Source organism: Budorcas taxicolor, chromosome 2 (assembly GCF_023091745.1).
Source record: "Budorcas taxicolor isolate Tak-1 chromosome 2, Takin1.1, whole genome shotgun sequence".
NCBI classification, from domain to species: Eukaryota; Metazoa; Chordata; class Mammalia; order Artiodactyla; family Bovidae; genus Budorcas; species Budorcas taxicolor.
Window position 1 is genome coordinate 157,288,109 of NC_068911.1, and position 23,738 is coordinate 157,311,846.

General features: G+C 39.2%; 1 protein-coding gene across 2 annotated transcripts in view; it reads right to left on the reverse strand.

The window, feature by feature from the left end:
- CUL3 (cullin 3) overlaps positions 1 to 23,738 on the reverse strand; it is a 104,981-nt gene that overhangs the window by 62,039 nt on the left and 19,204 nt on the right. The window contains exon 2 of one of the 2 annotated variants that reach the window (XM_052658593.1): positions 12,395 to 12,592. In XM_052658593.1, coding sequence (XP_052514553.1) covers positions 12,395 to 12,592 — 198 coding nt within the window. Of the gene's footprint in view, positions 1 to 11,121; positions 11,210 to 12,394; positions 12,593 to 23,738 lie in introns of those variants that run through there. The other variant, XM_052658600.1, reaches the window with a different exon arrangement.

Sequence of the window (23,738 nt, forward strand, 5' to 3'; positions counted from 1 at the left end):
CTTCCTTTCAAGAATGATTTCTCTGTAGCATGCAACACTGTTTCACACCATTTTACGAACAGTAAGAAGTGGAGTCAGTCCTTTCAAACCTGCTTCATCAACTAAGTTAATGTAACAAAACCTTTTGTGTCATGTCAACAGCCTTGACAGTATCTGTACCAGAAGTACATTTCATCTTGCTTCCCTTGTAGCTCAGACAGTAAAGAATCTGCCTGTGATTCTGGCGATGCAGGAGACGTGGGTTCAACCCCTGGGTCGGGCAGATTCCCCTGGATAAGGAATGACAACCCACTCCAGTATTCTTGCCCGGAGAACGCCATGGACAAAGCAGCCTGGTAGGTTACAGTCTCTGGGGTCACAAAGAGTTGGACACAACTGAACGACTAACACACTTTAAGGTTCCAATTGTAATTCTAGTTTTTCTGCTATTTGCACATCTGAAGTTACTTATTTTACACTGTGAGCCCTTCAAAGTAATCCAAGGAGTTAACTTCTTCCAAACTTGTGTCCATATGGTATTTTGACCTCTTCCCACCTATCAGGAATGTTCATCAGAAACCTGCTGAAGAGGGTTGCCATAAACCCTCAATTTGTAAAAAATGCATTTATCTGCTAGGTGTAGTAAAGCAAAAGCACAATAAAACACGGTGTGCCTGAGACTGACAGAGTCACTGGATACTCAGTAAGTACCTTTTTCTTGGCTCTAAATTCCAAAACATACTGCTTGTTTCACCTGATGAAACCAAATATTTACAAAAATAGGCAACGTTTACCATGATCAAAAATAGCATTGAAGTTCTCACAGCATTTGAATTTTTCAGAGCCCTGCATATATAATCTGGGAACTTATCATTTTACAAATTTTACCAGTTATATAAATCCTATTTTTCCAAAAAATGGGCTACCCTGGTGGCTCAATAGGTGAAGAATTCACCTGCAATGCGGGAGTCACAGGATATGTAGGTTCGATCCCTGGGTCAAGGATATTCCCTGGAGAAGGAAATGGAAACCCACTCCAGTATTCTTGCCCGGAGAATTCCATAGACAAAGGAGCCTGGTGGGCTACAGTCCAAAGGGTCACAGTCAGACACGACTAAGCAGGCAGGCAGGGATTTCCTAAAAATGTCATTAAAAAATAATTCCTGAAGATCTCAAAATATGAAGTGACGTGATATAAACCTATCAATAAACGTGGCTTAATATATAAGTGAATTTCAACAGAAGCCAAGCCATGAAGTGTAGAAGATATCTCTCCTAATCTGACGCATCCTTTGAAAAACGCTTCACAGCTCTTCCCCTTATGCAAAGATTCTTGATTTAAAAGATTACATGGTAAATAAAGGCAGCACAGGAATACAGATGCTAAAAACCCCATCTGTGGGTCATCCACAGAGATGTTATGGGGAGGGAGGTGGGAGGGGGGTTCATGTTTGGGAACACATGTAAGAATTAAAGATTTTAAAATTAGAAAAATAAAATAAAAAAAAAAATAAATAAAATAAAAAAAAAAAAAATAAAAACCCCATCTGCCTGATTCAAATCATAGAGCCAATGTTAGGTAGATGTGTGACCCTGAGCAACTTCATTTGTGTGGAAGTGATAGTGTGTGTCAGTCGCTCAATCATGTTCGACTCTGTGACCCCATGGACTGTAGCCAGCCAGGCTCCTCTGTCCATGGGATTCTCCAGGCCAGAATACTCAAATAGGTACCTGTTCCCTTCTGCAGAAGATCCTTCCAAACCAAGAATCAAACCCAGGTCTCCCGCACTGCAGGCGGATTCTTTACCGAGCCACCAGGGAAGCCTAAGAATACTGCAGTGGATAGCCCATCCCTTCTCCAGCGGATCTTCCCAACCCAGGAATCGAACTGGGGTTTCCTGCATTGCAGGTTGATCCTTTACCAACTGAACTACCAGGGAAACCTTCATTTGTTTATCAGTTTTTATAAAATAAAGCACTTACTTCAAGGAGTTATTTTGTGGATAAAATGAGCCAACATGCATAAAATACTTAGAACAGTGCCCAGCCCACATTAAATGCCACATAAGCATTTGCTTCCATTAAAATATTACTTGTTACATTATTTATAACATTATTTGAATCTTGTTACTGAGAGTGTCGTCTGCACAGAGTAGAATTATGGTCAATATCCTCATCATCACAGTCATCATCTGTAAGCTTGACCCACTGAATCATAATCTGCATTTTAACAACATGCTCAGAAAATTTTCTGAAACAACACAAACACACATACATATATATTCACATATTTTATACACTATTGATTCTCAACTCTCAATTTCCACTTGATTACTGCTTTCTTTCCTTTCTTTTAAAGAACAAAATCCGTAACTAGAGGGAATTACTTTACTTCATATTTTGAGGAGTTCATAATGCAGCCAACCTCCATTAAATCTGATGAATAGATGTAGCTAATTCATAATACATAACAACCTTAAGACTTCTGTATTTCAAAGCAAACTTCTATTAAAGGTTGCTGTTGTTTAGTCGACCAATCATATCCAACTCTTTGCAAACCCACAGTCTGCAGTATGCCAGGCCTCCCTGTCCCTCAGCATCTCCCAGAGTTTGCCCAAGTTCATGTCCATTGCATCGGTGATGCCTTCCAGCCGTCTCATCCTCTGATACCCTCTTCTCCTGCCCTCAATCTTTTCCAGCATCAGGGACTTTTCCAGTGAACCGGCTGCTTGCATCAGATGACCAAAATAGTGGAGCTTCAGTTTTAGTGTCAGTTCTTTCAACAAGTATTCAGGGCTGATTTTCCTTAAGAGTGACTGGTTTGATCTTGCTGCCCAGGGCACTTTCCAGGAGTCTTCTCCAGCACCACAGTTCAAAGGCATCAATTCTTTGGCATTCTGTCTTCTTTACAGTCCAGCTCTCACAACCACATGTTACCACTGGGAAGACCATAGCCTTGAGGATATGGACTCTGGCAGCAGAGTAATGTCTCTGCTTTTCAATACACTGTCCAGTAGGTTTAGCCTACTAAAGATTAGGAGAATTAATTTTAACTTTTGTAGATACTTTAAACTGTCTAAGAATTCACTAATGACAGATTCCTGACTGGAATAAAATTCACTGCCCTTTTGATATTTTCTAGATTCACAGTACTGTTCTCATTATTTTCACTTATTTTTAGAATAAAGGTTGGCCACCTTTATAAGAGGATTCATACCAGTATCATCAAAACTAAAGACAGCCATTTCAGGGAAACGTTTTTTGTGACCACTGTCAAAAGATTCTTCTGTAAGTTTACTAATGTATACATAGTTATTAACGTTAAGTTTAAAATTTTCACAAAGTGTCCAAAATGAAGGTCTTAATTTAAATGGATACATAAAATTTTTTCCCTGAGCTGACAATTCTAATATTTAAAGATTAGTTTCAACAAGCAAGCAGGGTGTTAGGCACCATGGGGAATATAAAATGCACTCACTTAACAATCTCTACAAAGGAGGGTAGAAGCATCCATATGACCTCAACACAAAGTAGAATTCAATGAACAGTATTAAAGAAGTCAAAGCAGGGGCACATGATGCCTATTAGGACAACAGGTTTTCATAGTTCCATAAAGAAAATTTGCTACATGTTAAAGATTTTTAAAAACACCTAAATTTTGGATTAAAAAAAAAAATACATTCTTACTTTAAAAACATTCTTCTTGAAAACTTTAAAAAAATAACACAACTTGGAAAACCAGGATTTAAGGATGAAGTCACGCCCTGAAAAATGGTAGCTTTTTACCCAATGGATGGAAAGGAGAACCAAGAACAAAGCAGTATGCCACAGAAGGACAATATGATTATCATTTGTCAAGTACTTCATTCCCAATGGTTTTTTCCCCCTCAATGTTTAACAAATACATTAAATATATTACATTAAATACATTAAAAGCACCAGTACATTATAGCATTAATACCATAGCTGAACTCTGAACAACAGGGACACTGACAAAATAAACAGTAAAACATATACAAAGTATGGCAATACAGCAACTACTCTCTCCTGGGTATCATGGAGAGAAAAAACACAGTTCTACAAGATCACACAATCTAGAGTTCCCAGCAAACTGACAGACTCCAGACTCAAGAAATCAAAGGTAGTCAGCCCCAAAACTAAACTGCACTTTAAAATGGTGAAACACTGCTTTATAGTAGTTAAGATTCAGTAATGACCTTGGGTAGGAAGAAGTATTACTTCATATACAGAAGACAAAACAGATGTCGGCAGTTCATAGATATAAACCATAATGGCTTCCATTTGATTCTATTTGTTCTTAGAGATTCATTTCAATAGACAATTATTGATGCCAACTATATGGAGAGCCGGAGAAGGCAATGGCACCCCTCTTCAGTATTCTTGAATGGAAAATCCCATGGACGGAGGAGCCTGGTAGGTTGCAGTCCATGCGGTCACTAAGAGTTGGACACAACTGAGCAACTTCACTTTGACTTTTCACTTTCATGCACTGGAGAAGGAAATGGTAACCCACTCCAGTGTTCTTGCCTGGAGAATCTCAGGGACGGGGGAGCCTGGTGGGCTGCCGTCTATGGGGGTCTCTCAGAGTCAGACACGACTGAAGCGACTTAGCAGCATGTGGAGAGCAGAAGACACAAAGATGAATGAAACAAGCCCTAGGTTAATAGATATTAAAAGAACATCACTAGAAAATATAATCAAGACTATGAGCACCGCTCTCACAGAGCTTATAGTCTACTCCACAATTCAAGTAGGAATAGCTGGTGTTTAACATGGGTGAACTTACTAAACTACACTCTAAACTCAGCTCTACCCCAGCATTTCTCTTTCAATCCTTTTACAGTAGAAACTACTCAATTTCCTACCCCCCTCATATTCTGACTGCTATCTTTCTGACTCTCCATTAATCCCTACTCCTCACCCTATCCCTATCCCTAATAATCTCTTTGGGGATCATCCTATTTATATTCAAGTCATTCTTTCCAATCCTATTCCTTAAGGGTCTGTACACCTAGCTGAGAGCCTTCCTCTTCTTTCTGACTGTCAGTGTCACTCTAAGCGACTCTAACATTCAGGGGGTTCTTAGTTTCTTCCAACAACTTTATATTTTAAAAAGGACAAGAGGGCACAAGAATGAAAGATAAGTAGCAATGAATGACTGAAAATGGAACTTCTATTTAAACCTTTTACTTCATCTTTTCCACTTCAGGCTTTTTGAAGATTAAAACCCAATAGCTCCTAGCACCCACAGAGTAAAAGTCAAATCCCCTACAAAGTTAGGCCAGCTAACTTTACCATTCTCATTTCCTACAAATCCAAGTGAAGTCCTTTATGTTCCCTTTAAACTTATACTGGTCCACCATACTATGCTCCTACCTACCTTTTTATTTATTCATGCCATTTCCCTTACTGAGATTATCTTTTGCCTATGTTTAACATGATGAATCTTCTATAATACTTTAAGGCTCATCAAACATGACCTCCTCTTTCTACTTTGCCCTGAATTCTTCAGGCAAAGTAATTCCCCTTCAAATCTGACTACCTCACTAAAACTGGGAGGTGAGGTTTCCTGCTGATAGGCACTGTGTCTTAATTCTTTTCTGGTGGGTAAGACACAGGAGAGACTCAGTATCTGTGGGACCTCTGAACTGAATCTGTCTTTGCTAATGAAAATCTTATTCCCTAGTGTTTCTATCAATGTCCTTTTTAATTCACTGCCATCACTATATTTACGATATATTTTGTACATACAATGCTATTTAAAAGGTGCCTCTACATCCATTTATATTTGCCTAGAAAGAAAAGAAAAGCACTAAAAGAACTTTATTATAAAAGCTAAGTCTACTTAAGTAAGTGGCCTACAAAACAGTCTAGAGCTTACCATAAAATTACCAACTTCATTCCCTCAGACAATTAGTACCACTATATAAACATTTAAATTTACCTATGAATAAACATAGTATTTAAAACTCCAGTTCTTCCCATTCTCCCTCTAAAGAGGAGGAGAAACATTAATAAACTGAGCAAGTAGTTTACACAGAAACATCATTTTCAGCAAAGGTGACCCTACATACAAAATAAAAACAGTAGCATGTTATTCTACAAAGAGAATTCACACACACACACACAGACACAATCAACAAGAAGTCACTTAAAAATTGAAATTATTCTTCTTCAAAGCATCATTTTTCCTACCTGAAAAACAGAGTGCTTAGAACTGATCAGGACTACAAGGCACAGATTCAAGTATGTAAGTCTGTAACCTAAGTTTCAGAAAGATGGAGATCTTTGATTAACACAAATGCATAGCCCAGTGCCTGGCATTAACAGATCCTCAATAAGCAGTTTTCTGAATGAATGAAAAGTGAAGAGGATGAAGCTCCTCTTACTCTGTCTTCCTCACACTGATGCCATCAAAGTAAGACATTATTTGAAGAACAATATAGAAGGACTTTGAAAACCACTGGAATAAATATTCCTTTTACCAATAATAAACTTTCTAGTAGAGTTGAAAAGTCAATATCTTTTCTGTTCAGTTATTTTCCTAAAAGAACAAACTTTTACAGTACAGAAATTAGCTTTTATAAACTCACTTATGAGGCTATCTTATTATTACTATAGAGTAGAAATTTGGGGGAAAAGGAGGGAAATTAACCTTAACGCAAAACTAAGAAACTTGTTAATCATAACAAGATTAGGATAATAAAGTTCTTTCTATATTAAAACCAAAGAGTTTCTCCTGACCTTAAGAAACAATTAAAAATGGGAAAACTTTTATTCTAAACATGTATTATGGCACATGAAAGGACAACAGTAAACTCAAAAACTATCATTTTCCTAAGTAACCCAAAATTATCAAGGTACATAATCATCATATAAATTTAATGCTCATTCAAGCTAACAAAACTAATCCCAATCATTTTATACATTAATAATCTTAAGTCCAAAAAAATCTAGTAACTTGATTCAATATTTAGTGGTAGAATCAGGCCTAATGCCTCATTCTCCCTACTTTCTATCCAGTACTTTCTTTCACTGCATCTACTTCTAAATTATTTATTATTAAACTATTATTATATCTATTATTATTTATTATTATGGAGTTCTTAGCAGTGTATAGAAGAAAAGCTAAGTCCTCTATACAGATTTTCTATGAAGTGTGAATCTCAAATAGGAATCTTCTAAAAGGACATGACTCAAAAAAAAAAAAGAAACTTTAAATTTGACAATTTCATCAGCTATACCTCAATCAAGCTGAAAAATAAAATAAAATCAGAAACATTAAAAAAACATGGCTCCATCCTAACCTAACCTTCCCACAAGTAATAGACCGTTTACTTGTTTATCTGTTCCATGAATGCAGAAATCAGATGCATTCTATTTAGTATTTCTTACACCCAAGCCAGTCCAGCAAATAATACTTTTGAATGTTAAATTTGGTAATGATTAATTTTACAAGGATACTTTTGAGGCTTTTACAAAATGACCTATAATTTTAAAATCCTTAAAACTTACAAGTAGCATAATCTTTTTTTCTCCAATATAATCATGCCTTTAAAGGTATTTGAGTTGGAAAAAAATTAGTCCCTGAGAATTCTGAAATGTTTTCATATTTATGACAAGGCAGAGAAGGTCACAACACACAGCAGGTTTTGTTTCTGTGGTCTTGAGAAATTTACTGAATTCCTTTGGGTCTCAGTTTCTTGGGGAAATATTCTACAGATAGAAAGAATATACTACCAAGAAAGAAACAGCCTATAACTTCTACGGTGCTTCAATGTAGCAATCTTATTTCTTCAAGGTGAAAAGATAGTCCTGGCTGTCTACACCACAGCACTAAAAGGTTCACTTCAATGGAAAATAATTTTGCTTTAAAAAATACATCATTAGCTAGGCAGTTCAGCTAACTGCTCAAAGCATACTGAACAAAAAGCTGTAGGAACACTTCCAGAACCATAAAAAGGGATATATTCTGTGAGACTGAAGACATGTAACTTTGATACCACAGAACCCTAAACCATTCTCTTACCTTCCAGGCAGAAGGTACAATGTAGAAACAGGCACTATTGATCTACATGCAAACTATCTCTCTGCACATTGTATCAGTAACATCCCTAAGTCCTATTTGGTAGAACAAATCGACTTCCACATCAGAGGACAAATATTTATGCTACTGTAGGATGGCTCTGTCAGTTAAGACTTCTTGTAACAGTGTCCCCTTCAGACAGTACTGTATTTGTACGATTAAAATGTCTTATAAAATCAAACTAAAAATGAAATAAGATCAAGAGGAAACAGAAAAATGAAAGCATAGATACCAGCAGAGGTTCAAAAACTTAATTCAACTGAAACAAAGAAATCATCAGATATGCTGATACTGGCATATTTCCTAGTCAGAAATTAACTAGCTTAAGGTGGTCAAATGAGTATTTGTGAAAGAAAAAAAAAATTTAAAGAACATCTTCAGATGCTGCTGCTATTTCATTAATACTTATAGGAGAAATAAAAGTTCAGCATATTCACTTTTTAATTCTTTAGCATAATCAACTCGAATACATGTTCTCTGAAATACACTGTAGAGAACTGGCTATATTTTGAAATAACAGTTAATCTTAGATATGGGACCACTTTAACAGACTATACTGAAGCTCTTAACAATTACTACAGAGTTATTGTTCACATGACTCCAATTTCTACCTAACCATGTTTCAGAGTCCAAAAATCTGTCACATTAACTCTGACCTTCCCTCCTCTCCTCACTTTTTGAATCAAAGCACATAGTTTTTTTTCCTACATCTGTGCCCAAGCTGCAAAGCACTTCTTAAAAAAAAGAAAAAAACAAAAGGAAGAAAGATAAATCATACATTCAGGCCAACTCCCACAGAGATATCTTTCCCCTCACTTGCCAATTCCTTAGTATATTCCCCACAGGAGCTACTCCAAGCTTCTTCATCTCATTTTCGGAAGATACACTGCTTAATTATTAGATTTGCAGTAGTTTTAGAACTAAAGCATCTCAAAGATACTCCTGCCAACTCCTTGATTTTAACCATAAATAAACCAAGAACTAAAATTTAAAGGATTACAGTTTTATAAACACTGAGGCAATTTTCATGAAACTCCACATGCACCCTTAATTTCAGCATATTTACTGCATCTTCATCCATTCATTATGCCTCAGGAGATTTATACAAAAGTTAGGAATTCAGCCTGAAGCCACAATGCTTGAATACTGTTTTCAGCTAGGATACTTACTAACTTGGTGAAAGTGAAGTGTTAGTCGCTCAGTCGTGTCCAACACTTAGCAACCCCATGGGCTGTAGCCTGCCAGGCTCCTCTTTCCATGGAATTCTCCAGGCAAGAATACTGGAGTGGGTTGCCAATCACTTCTCCAGAGGATCTTCCTGACCCAGGGGTCAAACATGGGTCTCCTCTATTGCAGGCAGATTCTCTAGCATCTGAGCTACCAGGAAGTCCCTAACTTCGTGTATTTGGACAAATAACCAACACTGTGTGCCTGGGTTTCTTCATTTTTAAATAGAGGTAATAACAGTAGTATCTGGCTCCTTGGGTTGTGACCATTAACTAAGTGGACATATTCAAAAGCACTCGGAGTGGACCTAGCACACAGTAAATGCTAAGCAAGACTCAGCTGGGATCGGTATTATCATGCCCTGTGAGAATCTGCTCCCCTTCTACCTTTACTTCCCCACTGTTTCATTTCACATTCCCTTCATATTCAAACCTTCAGCTGCTCCAAACTTCTCTTCTACAGCTTTAAACCAACCTCTCCCACTCTACTTTTCTTCTCTTTTTGATGCCAAGATTCTTAAATTAGTCTTCATTTTTCACACCTGTTTACCATAGTTTGCTTTTGAAGTTTCATCCCTTGGCTCTGGGATTTTCGTTTTTGAACTCCCAACACTATTCCTCAGTGTAGGCTACCAAATGTCAGATCTCACTCTCCAGTTCTGAGTTCCTGCCAAGCTCCAAACCCACCAATATCTCTACTTGGACACCTTATTACAATCTCTCACACAAATTTCCTCACATGTAAAATGGTTTCTAAGTTGACTTCTAACTATAAAAGTTTCCAATATTAACCTAAAACAAAATTTGTCATCTCCTCTACCCATTCTAAATCCGTTTTCCACCAAAGTTCACAATAATTCTTTTGGTAGCACCGTAATTCTCTCCCAGTAACTAAATTTTATCTTGTCTTATTTCAGAATTGTTGACATCACATTTTTAGACTATCATCTTAATTAGCTTTTTCCAGGTCTTCCTCTGTTTCTAGCACACACATTCCCTCAATTCTACTTTATATCACTCTCATCTTAATCTTAAAATATTCTGTCATATTATCATCCACTTAAAAACCTCCAATAAACCTCCACTGTAAAGTCCAAATTCCTTAGCTTGGCATTCAAGTTTTTCTCCAATCTATTCCCAAATCAACTCTGCAACACTCCACTCCACTAAGCCCCATAAACTATTACACACCTCAATCCAACTCTACTTACCACCGAAAAGTTTATTTCTGTATAATCATGAGACATCTGACATCCTGGAAACACCTGCTGCATTGTTCACTTATATTCGAAATTTTTCATGGTTCAGTTCAATTTCATCCTTTCCTATGAACTCTTACAGCCCAGGGTAGTATCTCCTCATCTGAATACCTAAGCCATTTATTGATGCCACACACTGTTATCTAAATATGTATATCATCTCTCACATCAGAATAAAAACAAAAACAAACCTGGAAAGGGACAGCATCATATCTCTTTGCATCTACTACATTTTCTTAGAAAGTTGTACACAGTTAGGCACTTAACAACGACAACAAAAAACTACTGAATGAATGAAGAACTTAATCACCTTGCTTCATGAGACACTAGTTACCTGCTCATATAATTCCATTTAAGAGAAATGAATTACAGAAGAGTAGAAATATAAAGTGATTATTTTGTAACCATTGTAGAAATAATGATTCATGCAAGAATCATCAATGGATGCTAAAACTATCACATGAAAAGTTTCTTGGGGAACAGGATATTTACACAGTCTCAAAATATATCTGAACAAATTACTTATGAATTACAAAGGGAAAAAAGGTACCTTCACAGTGGAGAAATCTGGCGGACACCAAGTGATCAAAGTTAACATCACCAATAATGGGATAAACTGACATCATGTGCCTCCTGATGTGATGCACTGAGGACACAACATCACTTATGTATAATTCCTGCCAAAAATGCACAACCTGAAACTAGTCATGAGGAAACAATCAGACAAACCAAAAACTGAGGGACAATCTACAAAACAACTGACCTATACTCTCAAAAATGTCAATGTGCTCAAAGACAAAAGCAGGCTGAGGAATTGAGTGAGTGATCCTGGATGAAGATCCTGGATCAGAAAACATACTGCCATAAAGGACATCACTGCCACAAGGGACAACTGGTGAATCTGAATGTGGGTCATAGTAGACAAGAGTTTTATATTCACGTTAAACTGCCTGATTTTGAATATTGTTCTTTGGTTAAGTGAGAGAATTTCCTTGTTCTTAGGAGAACTATTCCAAAGCATTTGAGTGTAAATGAATCTAAAACTAATTCTCTGTCTGGCAATAAAAATAATACCAATAATAGTAATAACAAATACCAATAGAAGATTGACTAAAATGTGGCAAAATCTTGACAACTGGTAAATCTACAGTATAAAGAAATTATTGTACTATTGATGCAACTTTTCCATTTTCAAAACAAAATTTAAAAAACAAATACCCTAATACCACGCAAAAACTCTGAGAAGTTTTTATTTATCTGTGGTATTTTACATCTTATCTGACAATCTTAAAGCAGGACATACTTATAGTGGAAGAGTCTGCTTTAGAAAAAACATTTGTTCTAAAAAAAAAACAAACGCATCTTTTTGGAACCAAAGAACCATTTTATAATGTTAACAATCCAACACTAATTTATCTCTAAAAATTCCTATTCGTTGTAATAAAACTCAGTTAAAATGAATAAGGCCAATTTCATTTGGTAAAGTCTTAGACAACATCTTTTAAACAATGTAGTCATCTTATTTTCAAATATACAAAGACAAAACTAAAATGGGCAGATAAGCATTTTAAAGAAAATGATCTATAATTAACTTATTCATAAACAACCATAAGTATATTAAATTTATTTCTAAAATTATATTTATCAAAGATCACAAATTCCACCTTCCTTCAATTATCAAAAATTCCAGTTTAGCTGAATATAAGTTTTTAAGCGACGTTTTACAACATAGCTACTATTATTTCTACAGGCTTCCTGGAACCTTTAAAAATAATACTTCTAGGTTGAATACAGTTAGCAACAGTCCTTTAAAAGTTGGATACCTTATTTATGAGATGTTCGGTAACAACTTCTCTTAGTCCAGTGTAGAGCTTTTCTCCATGTTTATGCAAAACCATTGTATATGCATTTCTATAGAGCTCCTCAAAACTAAGACCACTGTTATTCTTACGCTGGATTTCTTGAATTGCATTTTTCAGAAGGTCCCAAATGCTGTTTACATATTTTTCATCCATGGTCATCTGTAATATCCAAAAGAGAGAAAGAGACAAAAAAAAAAGAAAAAACCAATGGTTGAAAATCTTTCTGTATTTGTCCATATAGTAAATATTTTATTATATGATTATGATTACATGTATCTATGACTTACAAGGATGCTAACAATCTATTTTAACAGAAATAATGGGATACATTTAAAATAGTTCTTAGAGCTGAAAGAAGCGATTTTAAAATATCATTTTAAGACCTCCCTCCTTATCTGCAGCACAACCCTCCACTTTAAATAAAATCATAATTCCTGATGTTACTACTTGTTTTAGCCAAAAATATAGGACATCCTTTCCGCTAAGTTTATTTAGTAGAATATAAGCTCAGATGTTCCTTGATGAAAAAACACTGGGGACACGAATGCTATTTTCCTCTCCTGAAGACCTGCAGAGCTCCTTAGCAAATTAAAGATGAGGAGGAGATCTGCAATTAAAAAACAAAACAACAATAAATCCACACATTTTCTTTGTTTAACCTAGTATTCTCTCATTTTCCTCCTTTCCCAGTTTAGATTCCATGGCCTGTCATTTCTGAGCACTGTTGCATATACCCATAAATAACTTGCCCCTTTTCCCCACTTCAAAATACTTGCCATTCTACACCCCAACTGCCCACCTACCCTCACAGGCACTCACACAGCTGAATGTAACTAGACATACATACATACAACCATATTCAATCCATCTCAATTTAAATTCATAACCACTAACCCTAAGTGGGCCCTTAATACAATCCCACAGTTCTGCTTTTCTAGTCTAACTCTACTTTCCTAGATGGTTTTATACTGTCTCCTCCATCCTCAACCCTAGGATAATGACTTGCTTCCTGCTCCATTGAGAAAACAGAAACAACCTGAAGAGAGTGTCATATCCACTGACCTATATGACTGTACACCAACATAACCTGCTAGCTCTTGTGCTTGAAGTGCTAAGTTCTTATACTCAAATTATAGCACAGGTACCAGAAACTGACATCATCCCAGACCAACGGAAGTGTATCTGCAGTTTAACAAGCACCCCAGGTGATACCTATACAAAACAAAGTTTAACAAGTACTACTCTAGGTCCATCCCAAGTCACCTCTTCAAGGACCTCCCTATAGCAATCGACCTCTCCAGCATCATCAAAATTTTCCTCTGTGCTAAGTAATTTCCATTTGCAATTTATATCCTCAGATTCCCATCTTAAAAACAAACAAATCCTCACAATCCCATATATTTCTCCAGCACCACCAGAAAACCTTTTTCATTTACAACACAATCACAGAGCTAGGGAGACGACTTCTATATTTATTATCCCCAGGTCACATTTTCCCCACTGTATCTTGAATCCATTCTAATAAGGCTTTCGTATCTACCATTTCACTAGCCCAGGTGGAGCTAGTGGTAAAGAACTCGCCTGCCAATGCAGTAGACATAAGAGATGCAGGTTCGATCCCTGGGTCGGGAAGATGCCATGGAGAAGGAAATAGCAACCCACTCCAGTATTCTTGCCTAAAGAATCCCTTGGGCAGAGGAGCCTGACGGGCTACAGTCCATAGGCTCGCAAAGAGTCAGACACAACTGAAGCAATTTAGCACACACGCACACTCGACCATTTCACAGAAACTACTCTATAGAAGGTCACCAGTGACCTTCCACACTGCTATTTCTAACAAAGTCTCACTTCTCATCTTACTTGACCACTCTGGTAGCAACTGAAAGACCCAATTATTCAGATTGATACAGATTCTTCCCTTGCCTTTCAAGCACTACCATCTCTTGTTTTTCTTTCTGTTCCACTTGCTCCTATTTTGCCAGCCTGCTTACTGATTCTTACTCATCACCACAACCTCCAACTCTCGTCAGAACCTCTTATCTATCCAAACTCAGTTTTCAGGTGACGTTAACTCATCCGGTCTCCTGGCTTTAAGTCAACCTCAAAATTTACATATCCTGTTTGGAGCCACCCTCTCCCACCAACCACTTAATACCAGGTTCCCATATCCAGCCCTCTAACTGAATATTTGTACTTGAAAATCTACTAAGTGTCTCAATCACATCTAGAACAGAATGGCTAATCTTCTCCCCTAAGCTGGCATGCCTACAGTCTTCTCCAGCTGAGAAGACATCCACTCCATCTTTCCTGGTGCTAAGGCCAAAAAGTTTGCAGTCAGTCCTCCTTAGTCTATCACCTCACTACTAATCCAAGAGGAAATTCTATTGTCTCTATCTTCAGTCTTCAAGAGTAAAAGGATGAGCATTAATCTTCTGCAAGAACTCCAAAATTGCAACTTGCTAAAGAACAATCATTGACAATCCCACCAAGAAAAAATACCCCACATCCAAGGGCAAAGGAAAAGCTCCAACAAGACAGTAGGAGCGGCAGAATCAGATTTAGAATCAAACCCCATACTTGCCAGAGACGCTCGGGGGGCTCAAACAAAACCTCGTGTGCATCAGGACCCAGAGACCCCTCAGAGACTGAGCCAGACATGCCTTTGAGTGTTTGAGTGTCTTCTGAGGAGGTACGGGTCAGCAGTGGCCTGCCACAGGGACAGGGGCTCTGGCTGCAGCAGACCTTGGTCATGCAGCGTGTGAGGTTAAGCCTTCTTGGAGGAGGGCGCCATTAGCCCCACCACAGAGCTGCCAAGCAGACAACCCACAAACTGCAGAACGATTATACCAAAGAAATTCTAGCAATGTCAAGAAAGTTCTAGGACCCACAACAGACTCCCTAATCTGGGGATCCGGCTAAGGGACTGAGAATGCCTGGGGAGTTTAACTTTGGAGGCCAGTGGGATTTGATTATTCAACTTCCAAAGGACTAGGGAAACAGACTCCTGGAAGGCACAAACAAAACTCTGTGCACGCCAAGAGAAAGGAGTAGTGTCCCCACAAAAGAATGAGCCAGAATCGCCTGTGAGAGTCCAGGAGTCTCCGGTGGAAGCGTGGGTCAACAGTGGACTGCTGCAGAGTCAGGAACACTGAATACAACAGTGCGCACACAAGACCTTTTGAAAGAGGTCACCAAGACTGTAATTGCCCCTACCATAGGTTGGCCTCAGGCTAAAAACCACAGAGGGAACAAAGCCCCGCCCATCAACAGACAACTGGATTAAAGATTTACTGAGGATAGCCCCTCACCAAGACCTTCCCCCACAGTCAGTCTCTCCCAACAGGAAGCTCCCACAAGCCTCTTATCCTTATCCATCAGAGGGAAGACAGAATGAACACCATAATCACAAAAAAATAACCAAACTGATCACATGGACCACAGACTTGTCTAACTCAACGAAACTATGAGCCATGCCATGTAAGACTACCCAAGACAGACAGGTCATACTACAGAGTTCTGACAAAACGTGGTTTGCTCGAGAAGGGAATGGCAAACCACTTCAGCATTCTTGCCTTGAGAACCCCATGAACAGTATGAAAAGGCAAAAAGATGGGACAATGAAAGATGAACTTCCCAGGTCAGTAGGTGCCCAATATGCTACTGGAGATCAGTGGAGAAATAACTCCAGAAAGAATGACAAAACAGAGCCAAAACAGAAACAATGCCCAGTTGTGGATGTAACTGGTGATGGAATTAAATTTCCATGCTGTAAAGAAGAATACAGCATAGGAACCTGGAATGTTAGGTCCATGACTCAAGGTAAATTGGAAGTGGTCAAACAGGAGATGGCAAGAGTGAACATCAACATTTTAGGAATCAGTGACTAAAACGGACTGGAATGGGTGAATTTAATTCGAATGACCATTGTATCTACTACTGTGGGCAAGAATCCCTTAGAAGAAAAGAAGTAGCCCTCATAGTCAACCAAAGAGTCTGAAATGCAGTACTTGGATGCAGTCTCAAAAACAACACATTGATCTCTGTTTGTTTCCAAGGCAAACCATTCAATCTCACAGTAATCCAAGTCTATGCCCTGTCCAGTAATGCTGAAGAAGCTAAAGTTGAAAGGTTCTATGAAGACCTACAAGACCTTTTAGAACTAACATCAAAAGAAGATGCCCTTTTCATCACAGGGGACTGGAATGCGAAAGTAAGAAGTCAAGAGTTACATGGAGTTAACAGGCAAGTTTGGCCTTGGAGTACAAGATAAAGCAGGGCAAAGGCTAACAGAGTTTTACCAAGAGAATGCTGGTCATAGCAAACATCCTCTTCCAACAACACAAGAGATGACCCTACACATGGACATCACCAGATGGTCAATACAAAATCAGACTGATTATATTCTTCGTAGCCAAAGATGGAGCTCTACACAGTCAGCAAAAACAAGATAGGGCGCTGACTGTGGCTCAGATCATGAACTCTTTACTGCCAAATTCAGACTTAAATTGAAGAAAGTAGGCAAAACCACAAAACCATTCAGGTATGACCTAAATCAAATCCCTTACGATTATACAGTGGAAGTGACAAATGAATTCAAGGGATTAAATCTAATAAGAGTGCCTGAAGAACTAAGGATGAAGGTTCTTCACACTGTGTAAGAAGGAAGCACTGATCAAGACTACCCCCAAGAAAAAGAAAGGCAAAATGGTTTTCTGAGGAGGCCTTACAAATAGCCAAGAAAAGACAAGAGCAAAAGGCAAGAAGAAAAGGAAAATATATATATCCATCTGAATGCAGTGTTCCAAAGACCAGCAAGGGAGGAAAACAACAGAATGGGAAAGACTAGAGATCTCTTCAAGAAAATTCAGATGCCAAGAAAACATTTCATGCAAAGATGGGCACAACAAAGGACAGAAACAGTATGGACCTAACACAAGCAGAAGATATTAAGAAGAAGTGGCAAGAATACACAGAAGAACTATACAAAAAAGAGCCTCATGACCCAGATAACCACGAAGGTGTGATCACTCACCTACAGCCAGACATCCTCGAGTGCCAAGTCAAGAGGGCCTTAGGAAGCATCACTACAAACAAAGCTACTGCAGTGATGGAATTCCAGTTGAGCGCTTTCAAATCCTAAAAGGTGATGCTGTGAAAATGCTGCACTCAATATGTCAGCAAATTCTGAAAACTCAGCAGTGTTCCTGGTGGCTCAGACGCGGTAAAGCATCTGCCTGCAATGTGAGAGACCTGGGTTTGATCCCTGGGTCAGGAAGATCCCCTGGAGAAGGAAATGGCAACCCACTCCAGTACTCTTCCCTAGAAAATTCCATGGATGGAGGATCTGCTGGGCTACAGTCCATGGGGTCGCAAAGTCGGACACGACTGGGTGACTTCACAGCAGTGGCCACAGGGCTGGAAAAGGGCAGCTTTCATTCCAATGCCAAAAGAATGTTCAAACTACCACACAATTGCACTCATCTCACACACAAGCAAAGTAATACTCAAAATTTTCCAAGTGAGACTTCAACAGAACATAAACCAAGAACTTCCAGATGTTCAGGAACCAGAGATCAAACTGCCAACACCCTTTGGATCATCATAACAGCAAGGAAGTTCCAGGAAAACATCGGCTTTAACAACTGCACCAAAGCCTTTGACTGTGTGGATCACAATAAATTGTGGAAAATTCTGAAAGAGATGGGAATACCAGACCACCTGACCTGCCTCCTGAGAACCCTGTACGCAAGTCAAGAACCAGACATGGAACAACTGACTGGTTCCAAATTGGAAAAGGAGTATGTCAAGGCGGTATATTGTCACCCTATTTCCTGTTTTTTCAACCTCTATGCAGAGTACATCATGAGAAATGCCAGCTGGATGAAGCTCAAGCTGGAATCAAGATTGCCAGAGAAGTATCAATAATCTGAGATATGCAAATGACACCACCCTTATGTCAGAAAGTGAAGAGGAACTAAAGAGTTTCCTGATGAAAGTGAAAGAGGAGAGTGAAAAAGCTGGCTTAAAACTCCGTATGCAAAAAACTAAGATCATGGCATCTGGTCCCATCACTTCATAGGAAATAGATGGGGAAACAATGGAAACAGTGACAGACTTTATTTTCTTGGGCTCCAAAATCACTGCAGATGGTTAACTGCAGCCATAAAATTAAAAGACACTTGCTCCTTGGAATAAAAGCTGTGACAAACCTAGACAGCATATTAAAAAGCAGAGACATCACTTTGGCAACAAAGGTCCATCTAGTCAAAGCTGTAGTGTTTCCAGTAGTCATGTATGGATGTGAGAGTTGGACTGTGAAGAAAGCTGAGTGCCGAAGAATCGATACTTTTGAACTGTGGTGCTGGAGAAAACTCGTAACAGTCCCTTGAACTGCAAGGAGATCCAACAGTCCCTCCCAAAGGAAATCAGTCCTGAATAGTCATTGGATGGAATGATGCTGAAGCTCCAATGCTTTGGCCATCTGATGTGAAAAAATGCCTCATTGGAAAAGACCCTGATGCTGGGAAAGACTGAAGGCAGGAGGAGAAGGGGATGATAGAGGATGAGATGGTTGGATGGTATTACCGACTTCATGGACATGAGTTTGAGCAATGTCTGAAAGTTGATGGTGGACAGGGAAGCCTGGCATGCCGCAGTCCGTGGCATCACAAACAGTCAGACACAATTAGCAACTGAACTGATCTTCAGAATGCACCCAAAATTAAGTCCTCACTTCTTCCCCTGTTACTAGCCTAATCCAAACCACCACTATCTCTCAGGTTACTACAACCGTCTCCTAATTGGTCTGTTTCTCCTCTTGGCCCACTATCATAAAGCAATCAGAGTGACCCTTCTGAAAACAAGCCAAATCATGTCACTTGGTTGCTCACAACCCTCGGTGGGTGACTTCTCCTGGAGTTAAGAGTCCTAAACACTATCCTACAAACTCTTATTTGACCTGATAATCTCTGTGACTTCACCTATCCTTTATCCTTGCTCTCTCTGTTCCCGCCCTATCAGCCTCCTTGTTATTCCTTGGAACATGATAAACAAGTTCACTTCAAGGTGGTTTTTGCTATTCTGTCTGTCTGGAAATGGTCTTCCCCCAGCTATCTGCGTGGCTCATCCCCTTATCAAACACAAACACTGCTTAGTCTTTAATGAAGTCACCTTAAAATGAAGTTTGAACTGTCTACTCTATTTAAAGCAGCAGCCTCCTCCTACTTGCTGTTGTTGTCTCCCACAACAACATGCAACCCCATGGACTGTAGTCCACCACGCTCCTCTGTCATGGGATTTCCCAGTCAAAATACTGGAGTGGTTTGCCATTTCCTTGTCCAGGGGATCCTTCCTGACCCAGGGATGGAACCCGGTGTCTCCTGCATTGATTGGCAGGCAGATTCTTTACCACTGAGCCACCAGGGAGGCCCCTCTCTCCTACTAGTGACCATCAAATTCCAACCTCACATCTCTTTTCCTGGTCTCTCTCTTCCCATTCAAATATCAGTTCCATGAAAGCAGGGATTTTCCTCCCTACTGAATAAACTCAGCCATTAAAATAATACCTGGCATTTAACAAGCACTTGCTGATAAATTTCTACTTATCTCTGACTAAGCAGCCCTTTTCAGGCCACATAAAGCCTACAAGTTCTCTGTTCACAACCAGGGAAACACTACATCAATTACTCATCCGACTCATGTCTACTTCTAACTTGAAATGGATAAGATACTGAACTAATAAAATCCTCTCCAAAGAGGGCTGGAAGAAAATTGGGAGGTGAGGGATATATTTACTGCGTATATTGCAATCTCTTCACAAATGAATACTTACCTCCAAGCTCATCAAGTTGCATACATTTAATATGTACAGCTTATCTCAATAAAGAGATCTTTAAAAAGACATTAAAAAAAAAAAAGAATCTTCAAGTCCTGTCCAAAGGGTATGAACGTGAAAAGAAGGAGTAGGTAGGCAAAACAGTTTTTTCAGTCAAACAAGTTCAACTCCCAGTCAAGAGGATTCTTAGGCAGATGACTCAAACTAAGTCTTATTATTCTAGTCTTTTCTGGAGAGCTTAAAAATGAACTCTTTAGAAAACAACAACTTTCTTGTTTCTCAAACCTTATTCAAATCCAGGTCTATCAGAGACTTCTCTGAAACAGCGTTAAGAGACTTTACCATTATATCTAAACTACAACCTATTTTATCAGATACCCTTATACAGAGGATGCCATCCATGTAAAATATAAATAAGATGTGGCTTTTTACAGCTTTGCACAAATAAAGGCCACAAGACAATGTGAGAATGATGGCCTCTAACAGTCCATACATGTGCAATGTGGTTTTCTTAACAGTTTGCTGACGGTATACATAGAGGTTACAATAAAGCAGACAGACACCATTCCTGAGGTTAAATATTGAACATATAAAGAAGAATGTTCAAAACTCTTTCAAAGAAAGAGCAGTTACTGTGGACTGAAAATGCCAGAGATAATTATATTGCTAAATAAAAGTTCAGCAAAACCTTAAATGATCTTTTCAGGCTCTGTAACGAAGATCCCAAAGTAGCTAAAAAAAAACATATACGAGGGTCTCTACTCAGCATGAGTTACTAAATTTTCTATTAGAAAGTAAAGTATTTTTAAGATACTTTTAGTATAAAATATAGAAGTTATGAATATAAAATACAAACTAATGTTTCAAATATTGTACAAATACTCTTAAAGAATCATTTCTCACACATATGCTGCTGCTGCTAAGTCACTTCAGTCATGTCTGACTCTGTGCAACCTCATAGACGGCAGCCCACCAGGCTCCTCCGTCCCTGGGATTCTCCAGGCAAGAATACTGGAGTGGGTTGCCATTTCCTTCTCCAATGCATGAGTGAAAAGTGAAAGTGAAGTCGCTCAGCTGTGTCCGACTCCTAGTGACCCCTTGGACTGCAGCCTATCAGGCTCCTCCATCCATGGGATTTTCCAGGCAAGAGTACTGGAGTGGGGTGCCATTGCCTTCTCCATCTCACACATATAAATTATTTTAAAATCCAAGATGTTATGTATATTTTCCTCAATATTTGTGCATTATAGGTAGAGGTGAAGACACAGGACAAAATGTTTCTTCTCATGATTGCTGAAGCATTCTAAAACAAAGACAAAAACAGGCCCAGAGAAGTTAAATGACTTACCCCAAAATCACAGAGCTGGAAGAGAATCCGTATTTTCAAATCTAGTCCAAACCACTGGACTCACCTCCCATCCCTCTGTGCTAACTGGGTAAAGCAGTAGTATCAGTGATCACTAACAATCTTGGTAAACACGGTACAGTATATCATTAATAGTAGAGAACATAGATTTTGCTGCCCACCATGCAGTGGAAACAGTGGCTGACTTTATTTTTCTGGGCTCCAAAATCACTGCAGATGGTGACTGCAGCCATGAAATTAAAAGACACTTACTCCTTGGAAGGAAAGTTATGACCAACCTAGACAGCACAATAAAAAGCAGAGACATTACTTTGTCAACAAAGATCCGTCTAGTCAAGGCTATGGTTTTTCCCGTGGTCATGTACTGATGTGAGAGTTGGATTACGAAGAAAGCTGAGTGCCGAAGAATTGATGCTTTTGAACTGTGGTGTTGGAGAAGGCTCTTGAGAGTCCCTTGGACTGCAAGATCCAACCAGTCCATTCTAAAGGAGATCAGCCCTGGGTGTTCTTTGGAAGGAATGATGCTAAAGCTGAAACTCCAGTACTCTGGCCACCTCATGTGAAGAGTTGACTCACTGGAAAAGACTCTTGATGCTGGGAGGGACTGGGGGCAGGAGGAGAAGGGGACAACAGAGGATGAGATGGCTGGATGGCATCACCGACTCAATGGAGATAGGTTTGGGTGGAGTCCCGGAGTTGGTGATGGACAGGGAGGCCTAGTGTGCTGGGGTTCATGGAGTTGCAAAGAGTCTGACAAGATTGAGCGACTGAACTGAACTGATGCCTAGATTTGTCATGCCTTTGCTAAATGCTTAAGTCAAGCAACCTTGGGCAAAATTACTTAACTCCTCTAAATCTTTATTAAGAGGTTTCCCTAGTGGCTCACTGGTAAGGAATCCGCCTGCTAATGCAGGACATGTGGGTTCGATCCCTGAGTTAGTAAGATCCCCTGGAGGAAGAAATGGCAATCCAATATTGGAGAATCCTTTAGACAGAGGAGCCTAATGGGATACAGTACACAGGGTAGCAGAAGAATTGAGTATGACTGACTGACTAAATAACAACAAATGTTTATCTCCTCACTTTTTAATAACAACATCTATCTCAAAAGACTATCATGAGGATTAAATGCAAATGTTGGTAAATTCTGCCCAGGCCAGGGCACAGTATGGCCAGCCCTCCGTATCCATGGAACTCACAAATACAGAGCAGAATGTACTCTGGCATCTTATACAAGGGACTAGAGCACCCTCAAGGGCTTCCCTGATAGCTCCGCTGGTAAAGAATCCACCTGCAATGCAGGAGACCCCGGTCTGATCCCTGGGTCGGGAAGATCTGCTGCAGAAGGGATAGGCTACCCACTCCAGTATTCTTGGGCTTCCCCAGTGGCTCAGCTGATAAAGAATACACCTGCAATGCAGGAGACCTAGGTTCAATCCCTGGGTTGGGAAGATCCCCTGGAGAAAGGAAAGGCTATCCACTCCACTATTTCAGCCTGGAGAATTCCATGGACTTTATAGTATAATCCATGAGGCTGCAAAGAGTCAGACATGATTGAGCGACTTGTACTTCACTGAGCGCCTGCAGATCCTGCTATCTGCAGGGGTCCTATAACCAGTCCCCCAAAGACACTGAGCGACTACTATATAGTCCCTCCCATGCTGACCATCAGCGACAGGATCTCTTGAACTCTCATCTATGGAAATCAAATGTCAGGGAAAAAAACATAGTTTTTCAAGCTTCGCAAATAAACAGCTAAAACAACAGTAGCTTAAGAACACAACTATGATTCTGAAGCCCAAGAAGATAAAGTCTGCCACTGTTTCCAGTGGGCTATAGTCCATGAGATAGCAAAAAAGTCAGATACAACTTAAAGGACTGAACAAGATCACAACTATGCTAAATCCAAGTCAATAAAATGTAGCCTTCTTTCAAAAACAGTATCCCCCTACTTCATATCGCCTATTCTTCCAGTGTCATTTACGTGACTTTAATCCCCAGAGCTCCGTCTTTGGTTCTTCTTTTCACTCTACACTGGGTCCGCATGCATTTCCATTCATTATAAGGGTTACAACTACTATGAACACTTCCAGGATTCTAAAATA